At 49.5% G+C, this 20,945-nt stretch overlaps 2 protein-coding genes across 4 annotated transcripts in view; both read left to right on the plus strand.

Moving 5' to 3' along the window:
* The first annotated feature begins 5,378 nt into the window (after positions 1–5,378).
* On the plus strand, positions 5,379–8,349 carry Sftpc (surfactant protein C). The gene is made up of 6 exons (XM_032917862.1): positions 5,379–5,425; positions 6,592–6,750; positions 7,005–7,130; positions 7,353–7,463; positions 7,800–7,956; positions 8,175–8,349. The coding sequence occupies exons 1-5, from the start codon at positions 5,384–5,386 to the stop codon at positions 7,944–7,946; spliced, it is 585 nt and encodes a 194-aa protein (XP_032773753.1). The 5' UTR covers positions 5,379–5,383; the 3' UTR covers positions 7,947–7,956; positions 8,175–8,349.
* A 735-nt stretch (positions 8,350–9,084) lies between these two features.
* Positions 9,085–20,945, plus strand: part of Bmp1 (bone morphogenetic protein 1) — a 44,890-nt gene continuing 33,029 nt past the window's right edge. Inside the window, exons 1-2 of one of the 3 annotated variants that reach the window (XM_032917590.1) lie at positions 9,085–9,421; positions 17,604–17,717. In XM_032917590.1, coding sequence (XP_032773481.1) covers positions 9,256–9,421; positions 17,604–17,717 — 280 coding nt within the window. In that variant the 5' untranslated portion in view covers positions 9,085–9,255. The remainder of the gene's footprint in view (positions 9,422–17,603; positions 17,718–20,945) is intronic. The other 2 variants (XM_032917587.1, XM_032917586.1) reach the window with 2 other exon arrangements.

A 20,945-nucleotide genomic window follows, 5' to 3' on the forward strand; every position in this document is an offset into this window, starting at 1 on the left:
GCTCAACTTCAAGTACTCAGAAATCTTTCTACACTAGTGCTCTTCAAAGGGTAACTCTAGTGTCCAAAGCTCCTTGAGAACCTTCCATGGAGTCTCCGAGGTCAATATACTTCACCTAAGAAAGACACTATTTGTCTATTGCACTTCCATGTTGCCACAAAAGTACTCTGGAAATTTCCAGAGCTACATGGAGAGTGTTTTATAAAACCTCAGACTAAAGATATTTTAAAAAAAACTATAACAGCAACGCTTCTTTCTACAACTATTTTTGTCTAAAGAGGCAAAGGCATGTGGGTTGGCAGGATGGCTCAGCAGGTTGCCACCAAGCTTGATGACCTGAGTTCAATCCCTAGGACCCATATTGTGGAAGGAGAGAACTAAGTTGTGGAAGCTAGTCTCTGATCTCCACAGGCATGATCTTACCTAAACAAACAAACAAACAAACAGATAAATAAATGCAGTGGCTTTTGTAAAAGATGTAGAAGTCTGTGAATATAGTTTAGTGGTAGTGTGCACAAGGTCCTGGGTTCGAGCCCCCAGCATGGGGCTGGGACTATAGTTCAATTGTTAGAGTGTTTGCCATTAATGTGATTTGATTTCCAGCATCACACGGCTGTAATCCTAGCACTTGTCAGGTACGAAGTTCAAGGCTATTCTCGGCTACATAAGTTTGAAGCTTGGGATACTTAAGAACTTGTCTCAAATACAAAACAAAAAAATATGTGAGCCAATCGGGTATGGTGGCGCATGCCTGTATTCAAGCACTCCAGAGCAGTGGTTCTCACCCTTCCTAATGCTGTGACCCTTTAATACAGTTTCTCATGTTGTGGTGAACCCCCCTCAACCACAAATTAAATTCGTTGCTACTTCATAACTGTAAATTTGCCACTGTTATAAATCATAATGTCAATATCTGACATACGACCCCTGTGAAAGGGTTGTTTGACCCCCAAAGGGGTCTGGACCCACAGGTTGAGAGCTCCTGCTCTAGAGGGAGGCTAAGGCAAGGTGATCAAAAGTTCAAGGCCAGCCTGACCACATAGTGAGACCACAGCTGTGCTAGCTTCAGGCTGCGGGGGAAACCTCCACTCCAAGTTAAAGTCTGTTCCTGCAGCCTGGGATACTCCTGACTTTTGACACCCACTAGCCTCTGCTACTCCAGTTGCCCGTGCTGCCTTGTGCGAGCCAGCGTGAGGGAAAGGGGCAAGGAGGGGTAAGGAGGATGACTGGGGCAGCTGGACAGCCAGCCCACTCGTCCCTGGCACAGCTTTGCCCAGTACACAAAGGGCAGAGTGAATCTTGTCCTGGATTGTGCAGCTGAGGGGCTGGGAGCAGGCAAAGGATAGTGGCCACTGTGAGGTTTTCCTCTGCCAGGGTTGTCACAGAGGGCAACCCAGAGACAAGGGGGAGGAGTTTGGATCCGAGTCTTAGCTAGCAAGAGGTGCCCTGAGGATGAAGTAGAGGACAGTGATGACGATTGGCCTTTCATGTCCATGAAGTCATCGGAGTGTCAGGACAGCTTTGTGAAGTGGGGAAGTCAGGAGGCAGTAGGCCCATTTCAGAGATGAACACGGTAAAGTCTTGAAAAGTAGGACTTCCTGTGGGTTCCAGAGCTTCCATGGGGAGCACGGACCTCATGTACTAAAGGAAGGATCTAGGGACTTGTGGAAGGAGACCCCTTGTGTTTGCTAACCGTCTTTTGATTGTGTACGATTACATATAGGCTGTGTGCATGGTCCTTGACATGACAGGTTCACAGAACTACAAAGAAAACATTTTCAACATATTTTTTCCTTCTGTTTGGGAAGACAGGCTGACGACCCTCTTCCCATCTTTCATAGCAGATTCCAGTTAACACGTGTGTGCTAAGAGGCAAGTGAACAATGAGGGACCGTGAAAGGATTGCAGAATCTGGGGCTAAGGGACAGGTCACAGAGCATGTGCCATTGACTCTTGCTTGGCCTTTCGGGGTGAGTGTATTCATAGCCAAGACTAGCTTCAGTGAGAGCAAGTAAAGAGGGCTGTACCATAGGGTTGGTCTGGGGGCAAGGTTGAGGTCTATGTCAAGCTGAAGAGGACCCAAGAGAACAGAAGTGTTCTCCCCACACTTAGCAATGATGGCAAGCCACAGCTGTAGTTCCTGTTTGGAATGAGTACCACAACTGGACACCGCGGCCCCCCGAGATGCCCACAGGGACCCCGAGATGCCTGCAGTTCTTCTTGGCTCTCCTGCTGGCCTGCTGCCCACCTGGCTCAGGCCCAGTGTGTGTGAGTCAGCCATCAATCTCCAGGTTTCCAGGACAACCCGGGGTAGAAGTGGGTGCCTGGGGGATGGGCAGAAGGGTGGGCAGTGCAAGCAGGCTGTCTTTTACATCTGTCACCTGCACACAACCAAGGGGAGCGAAAACCGGCTCCCCTCTCCTTTCCTTCCCTCAGCCCTCCCCTTCTTCCATTGATTCTAAGACACTCTGCTGAGCTGTGAGAGGCTTAGGCAAATATTTAAGGGGGCAGTTAGAGGGCCAAGGAGGACAATGGGAGCAAACATTTCCTTCCTTCTCCCCTCTGCTAAGTGTCTCAGGAACTCTCATCTCAGATGCCATGCTGCTGTACAGCCTTGATACTGAGGCCCCCCAGCTGGAGAGGGGATCCTTGGAGGGCAGGGGAGGCTGCCAGGGCTGGAGAGAAGGGGGCCAGCTCTTGATCAAAGGGAAATGACAAGGTGCTAGGGAACTGGGTGACATTTCAAAGTTCAAGCAGAGCTGGCTCTGTGTTTCTGTTTGGCACTCACCCATTCAACAGTAGATGGAGTAGAGCATCAGGAGTCAAGAGGATTGCTACCAGTTGAAGACCAGTTGTGGGGGGATGAGGTTGTCTCAAAATAAAAGCAAGGGACTGGAAAGATGGCTTGGAGGTCACCAGCATGTGTTGTTCTTGCAGAGGGCTGGAGTTCAATTCCCCCTTCACCTCCAGGGAATCTGGCTCATTCTATGGCCTCCACAGGCATAGCATGCCCATGGTGCACAGATACACATGCAGGCAAAAGATAAACTTCAAAAACATTTTTTTGGAAAGTTTTTTATATTTCTCTTAAATTTTTTTTGATAGGGGCTGGAGAGATGGCTCAGTGGTTATGAGCACTGGCTGCTCTCTTCCAGAGGTCCTGAGTTCAATTCCCAGCCACCACATGGTGGCTCACAACCATCTATAATGGAATCCGATGCCCTCTTCTGGTGTGTCTGAAGACAGCTACAGTGTACTTATATAAATAAAAATCAATCTTAAACATATTTTTTGATATTGCATGTATGTTTGCATTTAGCACTGGAAAACCAATGGGTATGTTCTTCCCTGGGGAGAGCCACCTTCCCCACCCCCAAGCCCCAGCTTTCCCAGTCGCCCATAGTTCTCTATGTAGGATTCGGGTCTTGTGGGCTTTTTTTCATCCAGTTTGGCAGATTGCTTGGTGCCATCCTCGTCTCTCATCTGGGCAGTCAGGTTAGTGAGACTTCACGTGTGCAGCTTCTGCTGTCACTAGGAGACAAGTCTTACAGCAAATCCCCTGAACCTGATTCTCTGGCTCTTACAATCTTTCTGTCTCCTGTTCTGCAATGTTCCCGGAGCCTCAGATGTGAAGCGTTTTGTAGATGTATTCACTAGGACTGGATTCCACAGCTCTGCATTTTGATTGGCTGTGGTTTTCTGTAATGGTCTCTGTCTGCTGCAAAGAGAAGTTTCCCTGATGAGGGGTGAAGACTACACTTCTCCGTGGGTGTTAAGACAAATGTTTATAGACTATTCTTAGGGATTATGCTGGTTTAGTGGTTGTAGATTTTCCTCCAATAACCATCACTAGTATCGAGTAGCCAGCAAGGCTTCCAGTACCAGGTATGAATTCCCTCTTGTCGAGGGACTCAAGTCAAATTAGAGAGTTGTCCATGAGGAGTCCTGGAAACAATCTGGACGACAACCTGGTACCTGTGTGGAAGAGCACTGGCTACTCTTCCAGAGGACCCAGGCTTGACATCTAGCACCCATATGGAAGTTTGAAACTGTCTGAACTCCAGTTCCAGGGAATCTGATGTCCTTTTCTGACCTCCAAGGGCACCAGGCATACAGGTGGTGCAGAGACAAACATGCAGGCAAAACACTCATCCACATGAAATAAAAATAAATAAGTCTTTAAAGGGGAATTGGAGACATGTATCCAACCCCAAGTTGGAAGGAAGAGGCAATTCTAAGTCACTGGTAGGTGTGATGTAATACCCAAAGCACAGAAGAGGATTTGGGGAAAGAGAGAAGACAGGGATGGGGAGAAGGAGAAGGAGAAGGAGAAGGTGGAGGAGGAGGAGGAGGAGGAGGAGGAGGAGGAGGAGGAGGAGGAGGAGGAGGAGGAGGAAGAGGAGGTCATGAAAGTGGTTGAGATTTGGTTAAATAAAATTGGGCTTGTTTAGAAGTTATTTAGAAAGGAGGACAGAAGGGTAGAAAGGACAGTAGAAGGGCAGAGATGGCTGGGACCACACTCAGTCCTGTGCAAGGTCATCTTGGCTGAAGAAAATGTCAGGAGCTAAGGATGTGACTCGGCAGTTAGATGGCTTCCCAAGCATGCTCACGACCCTAAGTTTGATCCTCAGCACTAGAAAGATGGGATAGACCACCAGAACATTTGACATACAGACAAGCCCAGAGCAAAGAACAAAACAGTACTCATCACCCATGAGTAATAGTTTCCCATCAGTGGGGACAGAACTTCCAGAATTAGGAAGCAAATCTGAGGTGAGGGACAGCATGTGTGGGAGGAGGTTGGGTAAAGAGGAATCCGACCCTAAGAAATCACATTAATGGACCCCCAGGTGCTGTCCCAGGCCCAGCTCCTCCACCAGCCACCTCTCCAGCCTCATCAACAAGTGCCACTTTTTCAGTCCCTGAATGGAACTCGTGTCTGAGCCTGAGGAGGTTATCTTGTGAAAAGGGATGGCCGGATTCTTGGCTGCCACCAGAACAGTTTGGCCTGTGAGAAGAAGAGAAGCCACAGGGCTGCAGGGGCAGGTGCCAGCAAGAGAGGCAGACATGCCAAAAAGACACCCACGGTGAGAGGAGCAGGTGGCCTGAGGGTGAGTTTGCTTACCTCATCCAGGTTTGCTCTCGTTGTGGCCAAGAGGATTCATGTGCCTAGGCCAAGGGCCCTTGGGGGCTCTTGCAGCTGGCTTATCAGGGCCTAGGCTCTGAAAAGCCAGGAACAAACAAGCTTCAAAGCCAAGGACTTGGCTGGCAGACAGGGTGTCCTTCACCTCTGTCCTCCCTCTCTCTCTCTCTCTCTCTGATGATATATATAAGACACTGGTCACACCAGAGAGATGAGGAGAGGAGAGAGAGACCTTACAAAATGGACATGGGTAGCAAAGAGGTACTGATGGAGAGCCCACCGGTGAGTGTGTGTGTGTGTGTGTGTGTGTGTGTGTGTGTGTGTGTACAATTGTACACACATAGTATATTGGATTTGCCTGTCCATCCCCCACTAGGCTTTTTTCTTTTTCTAGACTCATATACTCAACTAGCTTACGGGTGGGCTGCTAGGACAGAGATACCATGATCACTAAGTCCTTGGCAGAGGCAGGCATGACAGCCATGAATTCCTGAATAAAGGTGTTGAGAGCCACAGAGGGATCAATAGAAAGGACTGTGAAGAACACTGATAGTGCCACCAAGTAATTGGGAGGCTATAGGGAGCATCACAGAGCAAATGACATGAGGCCAGAATGTGGACCAATGGTTAGAGAGCCTCATAAGCATGGAGACCTGAGTTCAGTCTCGTTCTACATAATCCAGGCATGGAGGTGCACACAGTTTGGAAGTGTAAGCAAGATAATCATTCAGGGTTATCCTTAGATAAATAAGGAGTTGAAAGGCAACCTGGGTCATAGATATATGGTTTTAAGAAAAGGATGGCTCGGTAGGTAGTGGTGCTTGCTACCAGACGTGGCAGCTTGAGCTTAATCTCTAGAATTCCCATGGTGAAAGGAGATGAAACTTGTCTCTGACTTATACACACACACACACACACACACACACACACACACACACACACACACTCACACATACCATACACACATGCACCCTCACGCATACCACACACATGCACAAACACATGCACACTCACACTACACATGCACACATACTAAATAAGTAAATGTAAAAAATATGAAGATGGCACATGGACTGAATTGGGATGGGACAAAGGGAATATAAAGGCATGGAGATGGTGCTACCTGGATCCTTTGAGGGAACAAAAACTCTGGCTAAGTCTGGGCGGCCAGGCGTGTTGGGAAAACAGAACAAGAGATTGGTAACTGGCTCTCTTGGATTATTCCAAACATAGAGTTTGCTTCTAACTTTCTAAGTATCTATGGCTTTTGTTAGAGTCCAGACACTTTCCCCAAAGCCTTCCTTCCCAAAAACCTTCTCTGATCTTCTCAGCCCTTCCTTGCACACTCAAAGCCTAAAGGGGCATAAGAGGGTGTCCCGCTTGTACAGGGAGAGAAGAGTCATCCTTGCAACCACCCATTTGTCTCTCTGCTTTCCTTGCTCTCTCAGGATTACTCGGCAGGTCCCAGGAGCCAGTTTCGCATTCCCTGCTGCCCCGTGCATCTCAAACGCCTTCTCATCGTGGTTGTGGTGGTAGTCCTTGTCGTCGTGGTGATTGTAGGGGCTCTGCTCATGGGCCTTCACATGAGTCAGAAACATACTGAGATGGTGAGCAGACAAGAGCATATCTGGTGACACAAGCGGAGATGAGGTGGCCATCCAGCATAGATTCTCTCCCCTAGGCCCTGGCCTAGTGTAACCTCCACCAGCTGTTCCAACACAGGAAAGTTATGTTTAGCCTTCCTGAGATCTCAGGGAAGAAGGAATTGCATTTGAATAGAGGATTCTGAGTAGATATGGGCACCAAAAGGCTGAAGGAAGAAAGAGAAATGTCAGACCACATTCTGACACCCTTCCCCTAGGTCCTTGAGATGAGCATTGGAGGAGCACCGGAAACTCAGAAACGCCTCGCCCTGAGTGAACACACAGACACCATTGCTACCTTCTCTATTGGCTCCACTGGCATCGTTCTATATGACTACCAGCGGGTGAGGACACCTAAGGGACCACCAGGACTTTATGGGAACTGCCCAGTTGTAGCATTTCCAGAGCTCTCTCCCCATTCTGTGCCTGCCTGCCACATCTCAGAGGCTTGATTTAAATGTGTCCCCCATGAACAATCTACAGGGAGTTAGCTGGCTGAGAACCAGGGTTGGGGAGTAGGCAAGGCAAGGGGACATCATAAATGACCTCCAGTGTTACATGCCTAGCTCCTGACCGCCTATAAGCCAGCTCCAGGAACCTACTGCTACATCATGAAGATGGCTCCAGAGAGCATCCCTAGTCTTGAGGCTTTGGCTAGAAAATTCAAGAACTTCCAGGTGGGTGTGTGAGCGAAGAGAGAAAACTGTCTCCCTCCAAGGGCTGAGTAGAGGGACATTTGAAAGAATGACTAGTCCACCCTGTGTAGTATTGATGCTCCTGGACCAGACGTGTTCTCTCTACATGGGCCTGTGTCCCACTTTCCCTACCACCTCTCAGGTGACCTGCTAAATTGCTGGCCTTGGCTGAGCTCAGACATACATCCCCTACAGGCTTCTGTTTCCAACCCAGTCCCTCTCCGAATTAGTGAGGAAAACTGACCCTCCTGAATTTGCCTTATCAGCTTAGTGTCCTGCACTAATGCAGGTGACACTGAAAGCAAGTGCTCTTTCCAGGCCAAGCCCTCCACACCCACCTCTAAGTTGGGCCAGGAAGAAGGGCACAGTGCTGGATCTGATTCTGATTCTTCTGGGCGAGACCTGGCTTTCCTGGGCCTTGCTGTGAGCACCTTGTGTGGAGAGCTACCACTGTACTATATCTAGCACCCCTCAGGTGAGCAACAGTACCTTTCGGGATGCCTGAGCAACACTGGGAGGGTTTGGGCTGCCTGCTTTGTCAGGGGATCTACTAGGGATCTGATCTCTTGAAGTCAGCGGTCTCAGGAAGCTCGAAGATGGAAGGCTCCCAGACAAATCCCACATCGGACCCAAGCGGGTTGCTTCCTTAGTTCCCCTCCCTCACGTGATAAGCATCAGTTCTATGTGTCACAGGGTGCAGAAACCGCTGCGGGACAGGAAAGACCCTCCGCAAAGGGTCTTTGGCAGATAAGCAGGAAGCTGCTCCTGTCCATACTCTACAGAAGAGGGTGGAAACCTGTGGAGGAAAGGTGTCTCCTACAGCCTCGGGAATCCTACTACAAAAGAATAAAGCAGCCCTATTGAAAAACAAAGAGTGGCACTTATTTTTCTTCCACATTTTCTCAGTTCGGCTTCTAGCAGGGGGAGCCATCCTGGAAAGAAGAGGGTTTGGAGAGTTGGGGCGCTTTGCCACATCCTTTCTATCTAAGACTGATGGGGGTTTGGCCCTACCCCAGGTAGTAAGGAACAGAGCAAAAGGCGGGGACGGGGACCGGACCTGGGTGCCATACACGGGTGTTAGGCGCCCTCCAGCGGTGTGTCCGCAGGGAAGAACAGTGGCAGAGACAGGCGGGGAGACAGCTAGACAGAGAGACAGCGAGAAGCGAGAGAGCTGAGGTCTAAGAGAGACTCTGGAGTCTCTGGCTGAGAGAACGATCGCTGATCCAGGGTCTAAGAGGAAGGAACCGACCTGACAGCGTGTCCCGTGCCCGGAGGCACTCCGCCGGGTGCAGGACAGCGGCCTCTAGGGGGCCCCTCGCGGAGCGGTGCCTCGGGCATCCCGGGCCCGCGCCCCCTCCCCGGCCCCGGCCCCGGCCCCAGGCAGCGGATCCCCCTCCGGGGCGGGCGGTGCTACTCTTATCCTCCCCGCCCGGCTGGCGTGCTTCCCGGCCGGCCGAGCACGGTCCCGGCCCCGAGGGGGGCTGAGCTGGGCGAAAACCCGCCCTCCAGCGAGCTCATTTCCCTAAAAGGGGGGGGTGGGGTGGGGAGTGGGAGGGCGGCGAGAAAAGAAAGGGAGCGACCGAGAGGAGGGCGAGGGGACGCCGGAGCCCAGAGCCCGAGTGAGCCGGGTCGAGCGGGGGGCGGGCGGGAGACAGGAAACGGGACGGGAAGAGGTGGCCTCGGGGGGGAGAGCGCCTCCCCTTCGCCTTCAGCGCTCCCTTCCCGGTCGCCCCGCTCCCGCGTCCGGGCGCGACCGCCACCGCTGCCCGCCAGCATGCCCGGCGTGGCCCGCCCGCCGCTGCCGCTGCTGTCGCTGCCACTGCTGCTACTGCTGCTGCTCCCGCGCGCCGGCCGGCCGCTGGACTTGGCCGACTACACCTACGACCTGGGCGAGGAGGACGCCCCGGAGCTCCTCAACTACAAAGACCCCTGCAAGGCGGGTGAGCGACTCCCGACTCCCCCGGGGGCGCACGGAGGCCGGGCGTGGGCAGGCTGGGATCGAGGCTGCGGGCCGGGCAGGGGTTGGGGTTGGGGTTGGAGTTGGAGTTGGAGTTGGGGTTGGGGGAGGACAGTCCAGTGTGGGAAGCTGGGAGCTGCTTGGTTGGCAATGCAGTGGGGGAACAAAAGACCGAGGGAGAAAGGGAGGGGGAAGTTTGGGGGACTTTTAGGACTGAAGTTTTGCTGCTGTTTGTGGAAACTGCTGCGGCTGCCGTTTGCCTTCGCAGAGGATTCCTGGGGAAACCTCCCTAGGTCCCAGCGAATCCCGCTGGCAAGGAGGCTTTTTCTCCACAGGGAAACTTTACCGGCCAAACTGTGTGTGTGTGTGTGTGTGTGTGTGTGTGTGTGTGTGTGTGTGTGTGTGTGTGTGTGTGTGTCCCTTCTCCCCTATCCCTCCTGTTTTGTGGAATACTGGTGTTTTCCTGCTTGTCTGTTTGCCATAGTGCCGCGCATCTGTCTGGTTTGATGCCCAGAAGGCCTGCAGTTCCAAAGGGATAGATTTCCCAGTTACTCAGCCCAGTAGAAGGAGAAAGTTTTTTCCGGAGGTTCTATGGAATCTCCTTCATAGGCAAGTCTATGAATCTAGCCAGCAGCCGCAGCTCTCTGAGCACTCAAGAGACAGCTGTCAAAGTCAGGGAAATCATCGGGGAAGTCATGTGGGGGGTGGGATGCAGGGGGACCTACCTGTGCCTTTGTGTGCCAGGAGAGCTCTGCCAGAGCCAAGTTGGGATAGCAAATGAGCCTCACAAAGAGAACTCGGATATTCTACATCAGCTCTCTCCCCCGCAGACACCTGAGGCTAATTAGTCAAGGTCAGGGCTCTTTGTGTGTGTGTGTGTGTGTGTGTGTGTGTGTGTGTGTGTGTGTGTGTGATCTTTGTTCATGAGAACCCTCCTGCTGTGGACCAGATGACCAGACACTCAGGCCATTGACCTAATTGATGTTCCTGAGCAGTCTGCCTGGAACACACTGGGGACAAAGATGTCACAACTTTTCCTCGACTTCCCACTTCTGACTTCAGCCTGTCTGAGAAGAGTTAGAGCCAGAAACTGGAACACAAGGAATGGACACAAAGTCTTGGGACAGGCAGCTACTATCTTGAGCACAGGGGGCAAAGGGGGCACAGGGGGCCTGATCGGGGACTCTTGTTGCTCCATCCACCCTTAGGTAGGATAGGGACCATTTTACTCTGGCCAGGACAAGCTAAACTCCTCAGTTCTTCCTCTTCCATGCCTGGTGGGCTGTAGTCAAATCGGGACCTTAAAGTCTCCATCTCAATGTTTGTGATAGGAGGGCAGGAAGAAGAATGAACAGGGCATGGGATTTGAAGAACTCGTTAGCCACCAGGGAAGCTGAGCACAGTCTCTGAACTCCAGTTTTCTCATTAGTGAACTAGCTGGTGGTGAGGGCTAAATCTAGACCATATATAATTCGCTTATTATTAAGATATAGTAAGCACGATCTAAATGTCTATTCCCTGTGCTCTGTGCCTCCAGCTCCTGGTTAATGTCTTTGAGAGGGCATGGACTTGGATTTTAGGAAAAGCTAACATCTCCCTGGCCCTCTTCTGTGTCTCTTATCTATTCAGTGATGCACATTTCCTGAGATGTCTCAGGCTGGGTTTGGTGTTGTGGGAGGTGCAGAGAGTTGCCAGACAGATCTCTGTTCTTAAAGGGATCACATTCTAAGCAAGTGTCCAAGAGCACACTAGTGTTACACAGCATAAGCCAGGAAGAATAAGGTTCTCTCATCGCCTCTTCGTTTCTAGTAATGGGGAGGGCAGAGCAAAGCGATTGAAGGGATCTGGGAAGGTTTGCAGAGTGAAGATTTTGTGGAGGTACAGGAACAGGAAGGAGCACAGCCTCAAAGAATGGGTAGGGAGCTATGCTCATGTTGAAAATGTGATTTTTGGGAATAACCAAAGGCTCAGGGCTCCATCCCCAGTCTCAGATTTCATGTTAGGGTGGGGCTGGCTGAGTTGGAGCTTCAAACAAGGGCTCTGGAGAAAGTTCTCTACCAGGGTGAAGTGAGGCTGGTGGGGAGCTCAGCCAGGCCTGAGGTGGCTGAGAGGTCCTAGAGCCTGACAGGGCCAAGCTTCAGGGTCAGATCAGGCCTTCTTTTTGGGTGTGACTGATACCTATGTCCTGTGGATCACCCCTGAAGGAAACTGGTCTGATATATATATATATATATATATATATATATATATTGCTGTTCCTTCCAGCCACAGGCCCACCAACTCTCTTTGTGCTGCTGCTTCTTCCTGCTTTGATTTGCTTCTTGGCCTCTCCATAGCTTTGACAGCAGGTGCTAGGAGTGTTTGTGGCAAGTGTCTGTCTCTGCCTCCTTTGGAAGGGGCTGGTACACCCCTTCTTCCTCCTCCTTCCTCCTCCACTGCCCCTTCTACACCCTCTGGCTTCCTCTTCCCACACAGAGAACTAGCACTGAAAACTCTCTGATTCTCCCAGCTCAAACGGGACCTTGCAGTTTATTCTAAACATAGCCAGGCCTCATCATCTGAAATTATCTCTTTAGTGACTGTTTGCATTAGATTTATTTATTTACTTTTGTAGATGGGGTCTCACCAAATTGGCCTTGAACCCATCATCCTCTGCCCGTAGCCTCCCACATGCTAAGATTATAGGGGTGAGCCACCACATCCACTTATGGCTGCTGTTAAAGTAAGGACAAAAATTAAGACCCTTGATGTCCTGGGAAAGGTCCTGAACTTTTGGGCCTGAAGCCAACCTGGGGTGTTGGCGTGCTTAAGGCTGATTCTACCAAGCCTGCTCTCAGGTTATTTACTGGAAACTCTGGTTTCTTACGTTGAATACCATGGAAGAGGATGTCAGAGATTCCTAGCCTAATGTCTTACCACTGACACATCAGGTGACAGCCAGTTTGTCTGCGAAGGAGAGGTGGACTGTACTTACAGGCCCTTCTTACCACCCTCACCCCCGGGACTTTGTGGACTAGGTATGGAATTCAGAGGAAGCACATGATCTGATCTCTCACCAGACCACATTCCCTCTTCCAGACATCCTGAGTGAGTCACTTCACTCACCTAAGACCCTTTTCCCTGTCTGAGTCACCCTCACTTTTAGGTGCCCCAAGGGTGGCAGAAAACACATCTCTATGGGCCCTAATGGAGAGGGACCAGCTAGAAGCCTCAGGAAGAAGGGATTCTTCTTTTGTTTTGAGACAGGATCTCACTGCGTAGCTGTGGCTGGCCTGGAACTTGCTTTGTAGACAGTGTTGGCCTGCAACTCACAGAGATCTACCTGTCTCTGCTTCTTGAATGTTGGGATTAAGGCATGCACCACCACTGCTGGCCATAGAAGGAACTCTTATGACTTCCATTTCTCCAGTGATTTAGGAGAAACACTGGTGGTGGTGGGAAGCAGGCCACCTTCTCAGGAGGTATAATATGGGGACTTAGTTGCTCTTGCTTCCTCCTGACACATGCGTGTGCCTCTGTCCACTCCTAGGAGTCCCTTTTCTTTGAGGAAATGCTTTTGTTCTTTTTTTCTTATATGTAAGAACACCTTGGAATCTGCACAGGGAATTAGTTGTATGTATTTGTATGTGAGTCTGTACTTCATAGCAGGTCTATTCACCTGCGTGTGTTGGGCCCTTGTGTGAGCACAGGCACAGATGCTCACCGGTGTGTAAGTGGATGAGGGAATGAATCTATTTGTGTAGTCTGGGGCCCTAAGTACTTCTTCCCTTGGTTACAAGTCTTCATCCATTGAGGAGAATACATGCCTGCCCTAAATACATGGCCTTGAAGCTCCATCACACCAACCAGGCTCCACTCAGGAGGTGAGAGGCCTGGCCATGCCAAGGGGAGGGGACTTTGGAGTCCAGAAGGTGATCTGAGGGACAAAGATTGCTCTCTAGGTCCACATAAACATTGATATGTGTGTCTCTGTGATCTTTCCCATCCAATACTGGGCCTGGCTACAGAGCCTCAAGTGTTTCCTGCCTGGTTAACAGCAAGACAGCAAAACAAAAACTTCTTCTTTTTTTTTTTTTTTTTTTTTTTTTTTTTTTTTTTTTTTTGGAACTGGGGACCGAACCCAGGGCCTTGCGCTTGCTAGGCAAGCGCCCTGCCCCTGAGCTAAATCCCCAACCCCAAAACTTCTGATCCTATGTTGAAAACAGTTGCTACTTTGACCCTGATCTTGACCATAGGGCTTCCTTTGGGCCAGGAAAGCATCCTGAACTCTCTTGCATCTAGATTGTCTAGCTTCCTAAGGTTAGGATCCCAGAAGGACCAGCTGTCAGCCCAATTCCTGGCCATCAGCTCCCCTCCCACCCCACCCTGCCCCCATTCTGTTCCCATGCATTCTTCAGCCATGACATCTCCACCACAGGGCATCCAGCTGAGCTTTGTAGCCAACCCTGTTCCTTCTACTTGCCCTGCCCTGGTCCCACACTGCCTGGACTCATAGGCCAACATGGTTCTGTAGTGCCTGTCCATAGATTTGTTCAGATGGGGAGTGAGTGCAAGAGACCCAGTATGTCTAGGCAAAGTCTGGAGCTGACTGGGTCTCCAGGATTGATGTGGTGAGCACAGTGAACTGGATGTTCAGCAGTTGCTTTCTGTGCTCTGGGCTTGGTGCTAGGTGCTTCATATATACACCCTTATTCCTTGACATAATCTTAGGATTATACCGTACGTCTTCTTTTAGATTGGAGAAAACTAGAGGTTTCAAAAAGTTCACATGAATGTCAGCTAGTGGGAGCCAAACCAGATTCAAAGACTAGTGTCACCTTCCAAAGACTCGCTCTTTGCTCATAGTCCAGCATGGGCTCAACTGCCTTCTGTAAGGTGTCAAGTTGGTCTGGACAGAACATCTATAGACTTTTTCATTATTGCCTAAGAAATGCAGTACAATAGCTACTTGGCACTTACACTGTATTAAGCAGTATAAGCCATCGAGAAATGATCTAAAGTATATAGGAGGGGTGAGGATATTTGGTAGCATGCTTGCCTAGCATACACATAACTCTGAGTTTGAGCAGGTGCGGTGAGGTTCATGTCTGTAGTAGACCTAGCTTTTGGGAACAGAGGCCGGAGGATCAGAATCTCCGGGTCGTCTCTGGCTACATAGGGAGTTTGAAGTGTGGAGTGGGCCACATAAAACCCTGCCTCAAAAAAGAAAAAGAAGAAAAAAGGGAGGGAACATAGGAGGGGCATGGGTGGGTCCTATGCAAACACAATGCCACTTTATATGTGGACTTGAGCATGTCAAGATTCTATTCCATCTGTAGGGGTCCTGGAAGTGACACTGTAGGGAGACAACTGTGTTTGGTGATGCCCATGGATGTTCGTGTAAAAGCTTGGAGGTGCCACATTTGTGCAAAAGTACAAAGTATACAGCTGTGTGAGGTGGTCCTGTGATATTGTCACATAAGAACCCACCACATCCCCTTTTGCATGCAACCGAGAGGTTTCTTCTATCTCTGTCACATCAGTTACTAAGCCCTGGGTCATGAAGGGTGTCATCTTAAGAAAAGCTTTCCCAAGCACCAAAAGAGACTTTTTTTTTTTTTTTTGGTTTTTTTTTTTTTTTTTTTTTTTTTCGGAGCTGGGGATCGAACCCAGGGCCGCGCTTCCTAGGCAAGCGCTCTACCACTGAGCTAAATCCCCAACCCACCAAAGAGACTCTTGACCAGTTACCAGCTGGTGATCTTGGACATGCACCTTCCTCTTTGGCCCCAGGGTCCTGATCTCTGAAGTCAAGGAAGTGGGGCGGCATCTAGCTTCAAGGTTATATCTCCAAATGTTTGTAATGGGACACTCCTAGGGGTGCCGAATGGCTTACTGGGCATGTTGTGGGTGGGCCAGGATTAAATGGACTCATTAATGAGTGAACACTTTGTGAACTGGAAGGCGCTGGGTAAATTTCAACAGACATTTACATAAGGTGTCATTCTTACTACTATTACTGGCTTTAATGAGTTCAGAGCTTGCCACTGGCTTGTGTGTGTTGGAGCTTGTATCTGTATTTTTTAAGAACTCTGTGACTGTGTGTATTGTGTGTGTGTGTGTGTGTGTGTGTGTGTGTGTGTGTGTGTGTCTGAGAGTCTATTTTTGTATATAGTATTTACAATATGGGTTCTGGAGAGGTAATGAGCTTGAGTAAATCCACCAAACTAGAAATGGTGAAGCCTGAATATAAATCAGTCCTTCCAGAAACTTAGGATAGTCTAACTTAAGCCAGTTTCCTTTTGGGCCTCAGTTTCCTAGATTGTTAAGTGAAAGATTGGCCTGATGACTGACTGCTGAGGTCACTGCTACATCCGGTTGATCTGTGTTTGAGTAAGTGTGTATCTCTGCACGTGTATTTGCAGACCAGAGGAAAGCTGGCATGATTTCATTCATTCATTCATTCATTCATTCATTCATTCATTCATTCAATATGTTCTTTCTACCCAAACTCCAATGCTGAGTGCTGCTCACATGTGCAGGGGTGGAGTCTCTGACCTCGGTGGCTCTGCACAGACGGCATAGGTTTGGATGTCACCATATGCCCATAGGGACATTACCCATCTGTGTCTGACTAAGTGTGTGATAAAGTAAATGTATATGTATCCACCCAGTGGGGCCAACTGGGGAGGAGGAACCCGTGTGTAAGGCCTCAAGGTTAAAACAATCTGTGTAATGCTGACTCTGCGGGGATGAGAAGCAAATGTCACACGGCTGCAGGGAAGCAGCTGTGCTTCCGTCTCCAGCTTGGCCTCCCACCTCCCCTAGCCCAGCCCAGCCCAGTGTGAAGCTTACATCTGGGCTCCTTCCAAAGCAGGCAGTGCTAGATCTCTGCTTCCTCATGCCCTAGACTTCTCCGAAAGAAGACAGGCTGCTTAATCCATCTCTCCAGAAGCTTCTCTTCCCAGGCCCAGAAATGGAAATGACCTTCTGGGCATGGTGGTGGGGTTGTCCTACCCCTGGGTCTTTCCAGAGGGAGGACCCAGAAATTTAGGTTGTTTGGGGGGCAACAACCTTTCCCTGTTAGCTAGACTTCTTGGTGTTAAGTTTTAGCCCCCTAGATTTGCCTAACCCATGCCAAGTGTAATTGGGATGGGCAAGCATATGAGACATCTTACCATAGTCCATACTTCCCTGATTTGGTTGAAATGGTATTTACTATGTGATACCACTTACTTGGCACAGGCTCACAGATAGGCAGCAGTTACTCATCTTCCTAACACGGTCACAAAGCACTGGAGAGGACTGACTGACTCAGAGGAGGTTTATTTTGGCTCACGGTTCCTGAGTTTCCAGTCCACCATAGCAGAGAATATGGTTCTGGAGTCTCTTATAAGTAGCAGATCATGGTGGGAACATTTGTATGCACGCGCGCGCGCACACACACACACACACACACACACACACACACACACACACACTTTGCTTCAAAGTATCTCACTGCCAGAGCACTTGTCTCTCTGTAGAATTCTCTGAGTCATTATTTGTATGAACTTTGTATTGTAAAGATTAGCACCAACAGGCTAGGGGCCTCTTCTGTTGCTAGTCTCTGACTTAATACTGGCCCATAATAGGTACTAATTGCTGAAGATGGGAAAGGTGACACAATTGCATCTTCGTGGAACTATGTATTAACGTTTTTTATTTACTCCCTTTCTCTCCTCCCACCATGCATAAATGTGTGTGTGTGTGTGTGTGTGTGTGTGTGTGTGTGTGTGTGTGTGTGGTGTAGATCAGAGGGTAGTTTGCAGGAGTTGGTTCTCTCCTTCCTCAGGTCATCAGGTTTGGAGGTAAGTGCTTTTGCTCACAGAGTCATTTCACTGTTTAAGTGATAGGGTAAGTCTTGCTACATTACTCAGGGTAGCCTCCAAACCCCAGATCTGAGTGATCCCTCTGCTGCTGCCTGAATAGCTCTGGTTACAAGCGAGTGTCATAACACTTCACCATTGCTGGGATTTGAAGTAAAAGGCAAGGAAGCTATAAGGAGATTCTCGAAGCTGATCTGCTGTTCTGTGTCTTTCTCATGTGGTACTGGAGAATCAGAACTGCTGTAGGGTTAGGGCTGAAACTGCAATGAATGCAGCCCAGGTAAGGGGATTAACTCAGTCTCCCGCTCCTTTTTTCTCCAGCTGCCTTTCTTGGGGACATTGCCCTGGATGAGGAGGACTTGAGGGCCTTCCGGGTGCAGCAGGCTGCAGTTCTCAGACAGCAAACAGCCCGGAGGTCGTCCATCAAAGCTGCAGGTACACTGTGATAGGCTGGCTCTCCGTGTTCCAGAGATGTTTCAGAACCCACACCCCCTCCATTTCCAGCCAGGCCCTCCCAGGACAGAGGCCATGAACTTGAACCCAACACAGAGGCTTGCCTTCCTTTGGGATCTATTTATCTTTCTCCCAGAAGAGAAATAAATGTTGACACCCACTGGAGTCAAAAAGCAGTATTTTTCTGACATATAGCTTACAAAATGCTTTCAAAAGTATTATTCTACTTGACTGCCTCCAACCACCTCCACGAGTGTCATCGTTAGGGTGTGATTTTGCTATGAGGAAAAGCAACTTGGGGAGGAAAAGGACTTACATCGTCTTACACCTCTCAGGATACAGGATCACCTAGAGGAGGTAGAACAGGAACAAAGGCAGAAACCCGAGACAGGAATAGAAGCAGAGACCATGGAGGGATGTTGCTTACTGTCTTATTCCTCCTGACCTGCTCAGTTTGTTTTCTTATACACTCAAGACCATCTTCCCAGGGGTGGCACCACCCACAATAAGTGGGCCCATACCTGGCAGACTTACATACCTATAAGGCCAGTCTTATTGGGACATTTTCTCAAGAGTTCTTCTTCCCAGATGACCTTAGCTTGTATCAACTTGACAAAAACTCCAGCCAAGACAAGTAATAAGTGTCAGGACCGCTCATGTTTTCCAGAGCAGAGACTAAGCCTCACAAAGGTAAAGTGATTTACCCAGTATCACATACAATGTGTAGGTGACAGGCAGGGCTGGAACTAGAATCTAAACCTTTGTCTCCCAATCAATGATGCTATTGGCCAATATTATAGCCCTGGTCCTGAGTCTCCTGGTCCCAGTGTGCAAGCATCTATGTATTCTCTGGAGCTATCCTCCTGAGCTTCTTCAACATCCCAAATTGACCCCAAGACTCAACTTTTTACTTTTACTTACAGTGTTCTTTTGTTCTATGTGTACAGTTGGTATCTTTCCATGCCACACAGAAAGGACTTATGTCCCAAAGCTGGGATCAAAGCTCTTTGTTCTCTCGTGTTCAAGCACCTACCAACCTATATGGCATTGGTGATGGGGAAAGACAATGGCGGATTGGCTTCTCCCAACCTGGATGGTGCTGGATCATGGTCCACAGGGAGCTCTCCCATTGCTCAAACAAGGGGTTCCTACTGAGGTTCAGTTCTGGGCACAGGTGGGTGGGCCAGGCCACCTTCTAGCCGGAGGGACGATCCTGGTGTGAGCAATTTAGGGATTTTAAGCCAACTACCCAGCAGGGCGGTTGGCATCAAACGGTCTTATTGACTAAAGAAGTTTACAGGACTTCAGTGGAGATTAATGGAGAAGGCACAGGGGAGAGTCTTACCAGGGCATGCGGCCAGCCCACCAGGTGATCTGGGGCAAAACTTTGTCCTTAGTCTCCTCTACATTCAGACACAGACAGTGACGCTTGCCCCAGTGCCAGGGAGCTTCAGTGTCATGTGGGAATCCAGGCCCAGAAGCCCTGAGAAAGCACATAGCTTTTGTCCAAACTTCAGATCCCTTGGGTGCCCACAGTTCCTGGGAAATGAGTGTCCTAGCCCGTTCCCACCGTCCGTGGCAGCTCCAGATACTTAGAGCATAGCCTCACAGCTCTTGCAGAACTTTACAGTTGTTTCACGTAGACACCATGAAGAATGAATTAGCAGATACTGAGTCATTGCTCCTAGGAGAAATGTAAGCTCCCACCAGCCTTCAGTCACATTTTCTGTAAATTGATCACATATGACCACTTTTATGTGTGTTTCATTTAAAGACACCTTATTTGATATAAAGTTAGTTCATTAATACTGAGCTTGTGGCTAGCGGCACTGGCTTCAGCCCAAGCAAATATATCTAATGTGGGCATTTCTTTAGGAAGGTTTATCCCAGTTTTTGTGCGCCAACCGTGTGTGTGTGTGTGTGTGTGTGTGTGTGTGTGTGTGTGTGTGTGTGTGTGTGTGTGTGTGTGTGTGTGTGTGTGTGTGGTGTGTGTGTGTGGTGTGTGTGTGTGTGTGTGTGTGTGTGTGTGTGTGGTGTGTGTGTGTGTGTGTGTGTGTGGTGTCTGTGTGTGGTGTGTGTGTGTGGTGTGTGTGTGTGGTGTGTGTGTGTGGTGTGTGTGTGTGGTGTGTGTGTGTGGTGTGTGTGTGTGTGTGTGTGTGTGTGTGTGTGGTGTGTGTGTGTGTGTGTGTGTGTGTGTGTGTGTGTGTGTGGTGTGTGTGTGTGTGTGTGTGTGTGTGTGTGGTGTGTGTGTGTGTGGTGTGTGTGTGTGTGTGTGTGTGTGTGTGTGTGGTGTGTGTGTGTGGGATGGGTGAGTGTGGTGTGTGTGTTGTGTGTTTGTGTGGTGTGTGTGTGGGGTGTGTGTGTGGTGTGTGTGTGTGGGTGTGTGTGTGTGGTGTTGGTGTGGTGTGTGTGTGTTTTGTGTGTGTGGTGTGTGTGTGGTGTGTGTGTGGTGTGTGTGTATGTGTGTGTGGTGTGTGTAGGGTATGTGTGTGTGTGTGTGAATGGTGTATGTGTTGGAAGTGGTGTGTGTATGATATGGGTGTGAGTGTTGTGTATGTATGGTGTGTGTGGTGTGTGTGTGTGTGTGTGTGTGTGTGTGGTGTGTGTGTGTGTGTGTGTGTGGATGTGTGTGTGTGGTGTGTGTGTGTGTGTGTGTGTGTGTGTGGTGTGTGGTGGTGTGTGTGTGTGGTGTGTGTGTGTGTGTGTGTGTGTGTGTGTGTGTGTGTGTGTGTGTGTGTGTGGTGTGTGTGTGTGGTGTGTGTGTGTGTGTGTGGGTGTGTGTGTGTGTGGTGTGTGGGTTGTTTGTGTGTTTTTTGTGTTTGTGGGTGTGTGTGTGGTGTGTTTGTGTGTGTGTTGTTTGTTAGTGGTGTGTGGTTGGTTTGTGGTATGTGTGTGTGTGTGTGTGTGTGTTTTGTGTGTATGTGGTGTGTGTGTATGTGGGGTGTGTGTGTGTGTGTGTGTGTGTGTGTGTGTGTGTGTGTGTGTGTGTGTGTGTGTGTGGAGGTTGAACTTGGGGCCTTGCGTGCCAGGCAAGCATTTACCACTGAGGTACATGCCCAGTTCCATTTCTACTTTTTTATTTTTGAGATAGGGGCTCTCTCAGTTGCCCAGGATGGCTTTAAACTGAGTGTAGAACTCAGGCTGGCTTTGAACTCAATCCTTATACTGTACCTTCTTAGGAGCTGGATAACAGGCTTGTATCACTATGAG

This window comes from Rattus rattus, chromosome 12, assembly GCF_011064425.1.
Source record: "Rattus rattus isolate New Zealand chromosome 12, Rrattus_CSIRO_v1, whole genome shotgun sequence".
Lineage (NCBI taxonomy): Eukaryota > Metazoa > Chordata > Mammalia > Rodentia > Muridae > Rattus > Rattus rattus.

What these genes read in the sequence shown, in the direction of transcription:
- Sftpc (XM_032917862.1), top strand. Translation starts at nt 5,384, where the DNA reads ATGGACATGGGTAGCAAAGAGGTACTGATGGAGAGCCCACCG. An exon ending in TACTGATGGAGAGCCCACCG is followed by an intron (nt 5,426 to 6,591) that starts GTGAGTGTGTGT and finishes TTGCTCTCTCAG; the next exon opens with GATTACTCGGCAGGTCCCAG. An exon ending in GAAAATTCAAGAACTTCCAG is followed by an intron (nt 7,464 to 7,799) that starts GTGGGTGTGTGA and finishes TGCTCTTTCCAG; the next exon opens with GCCAAGCCCTCCACACCCAC.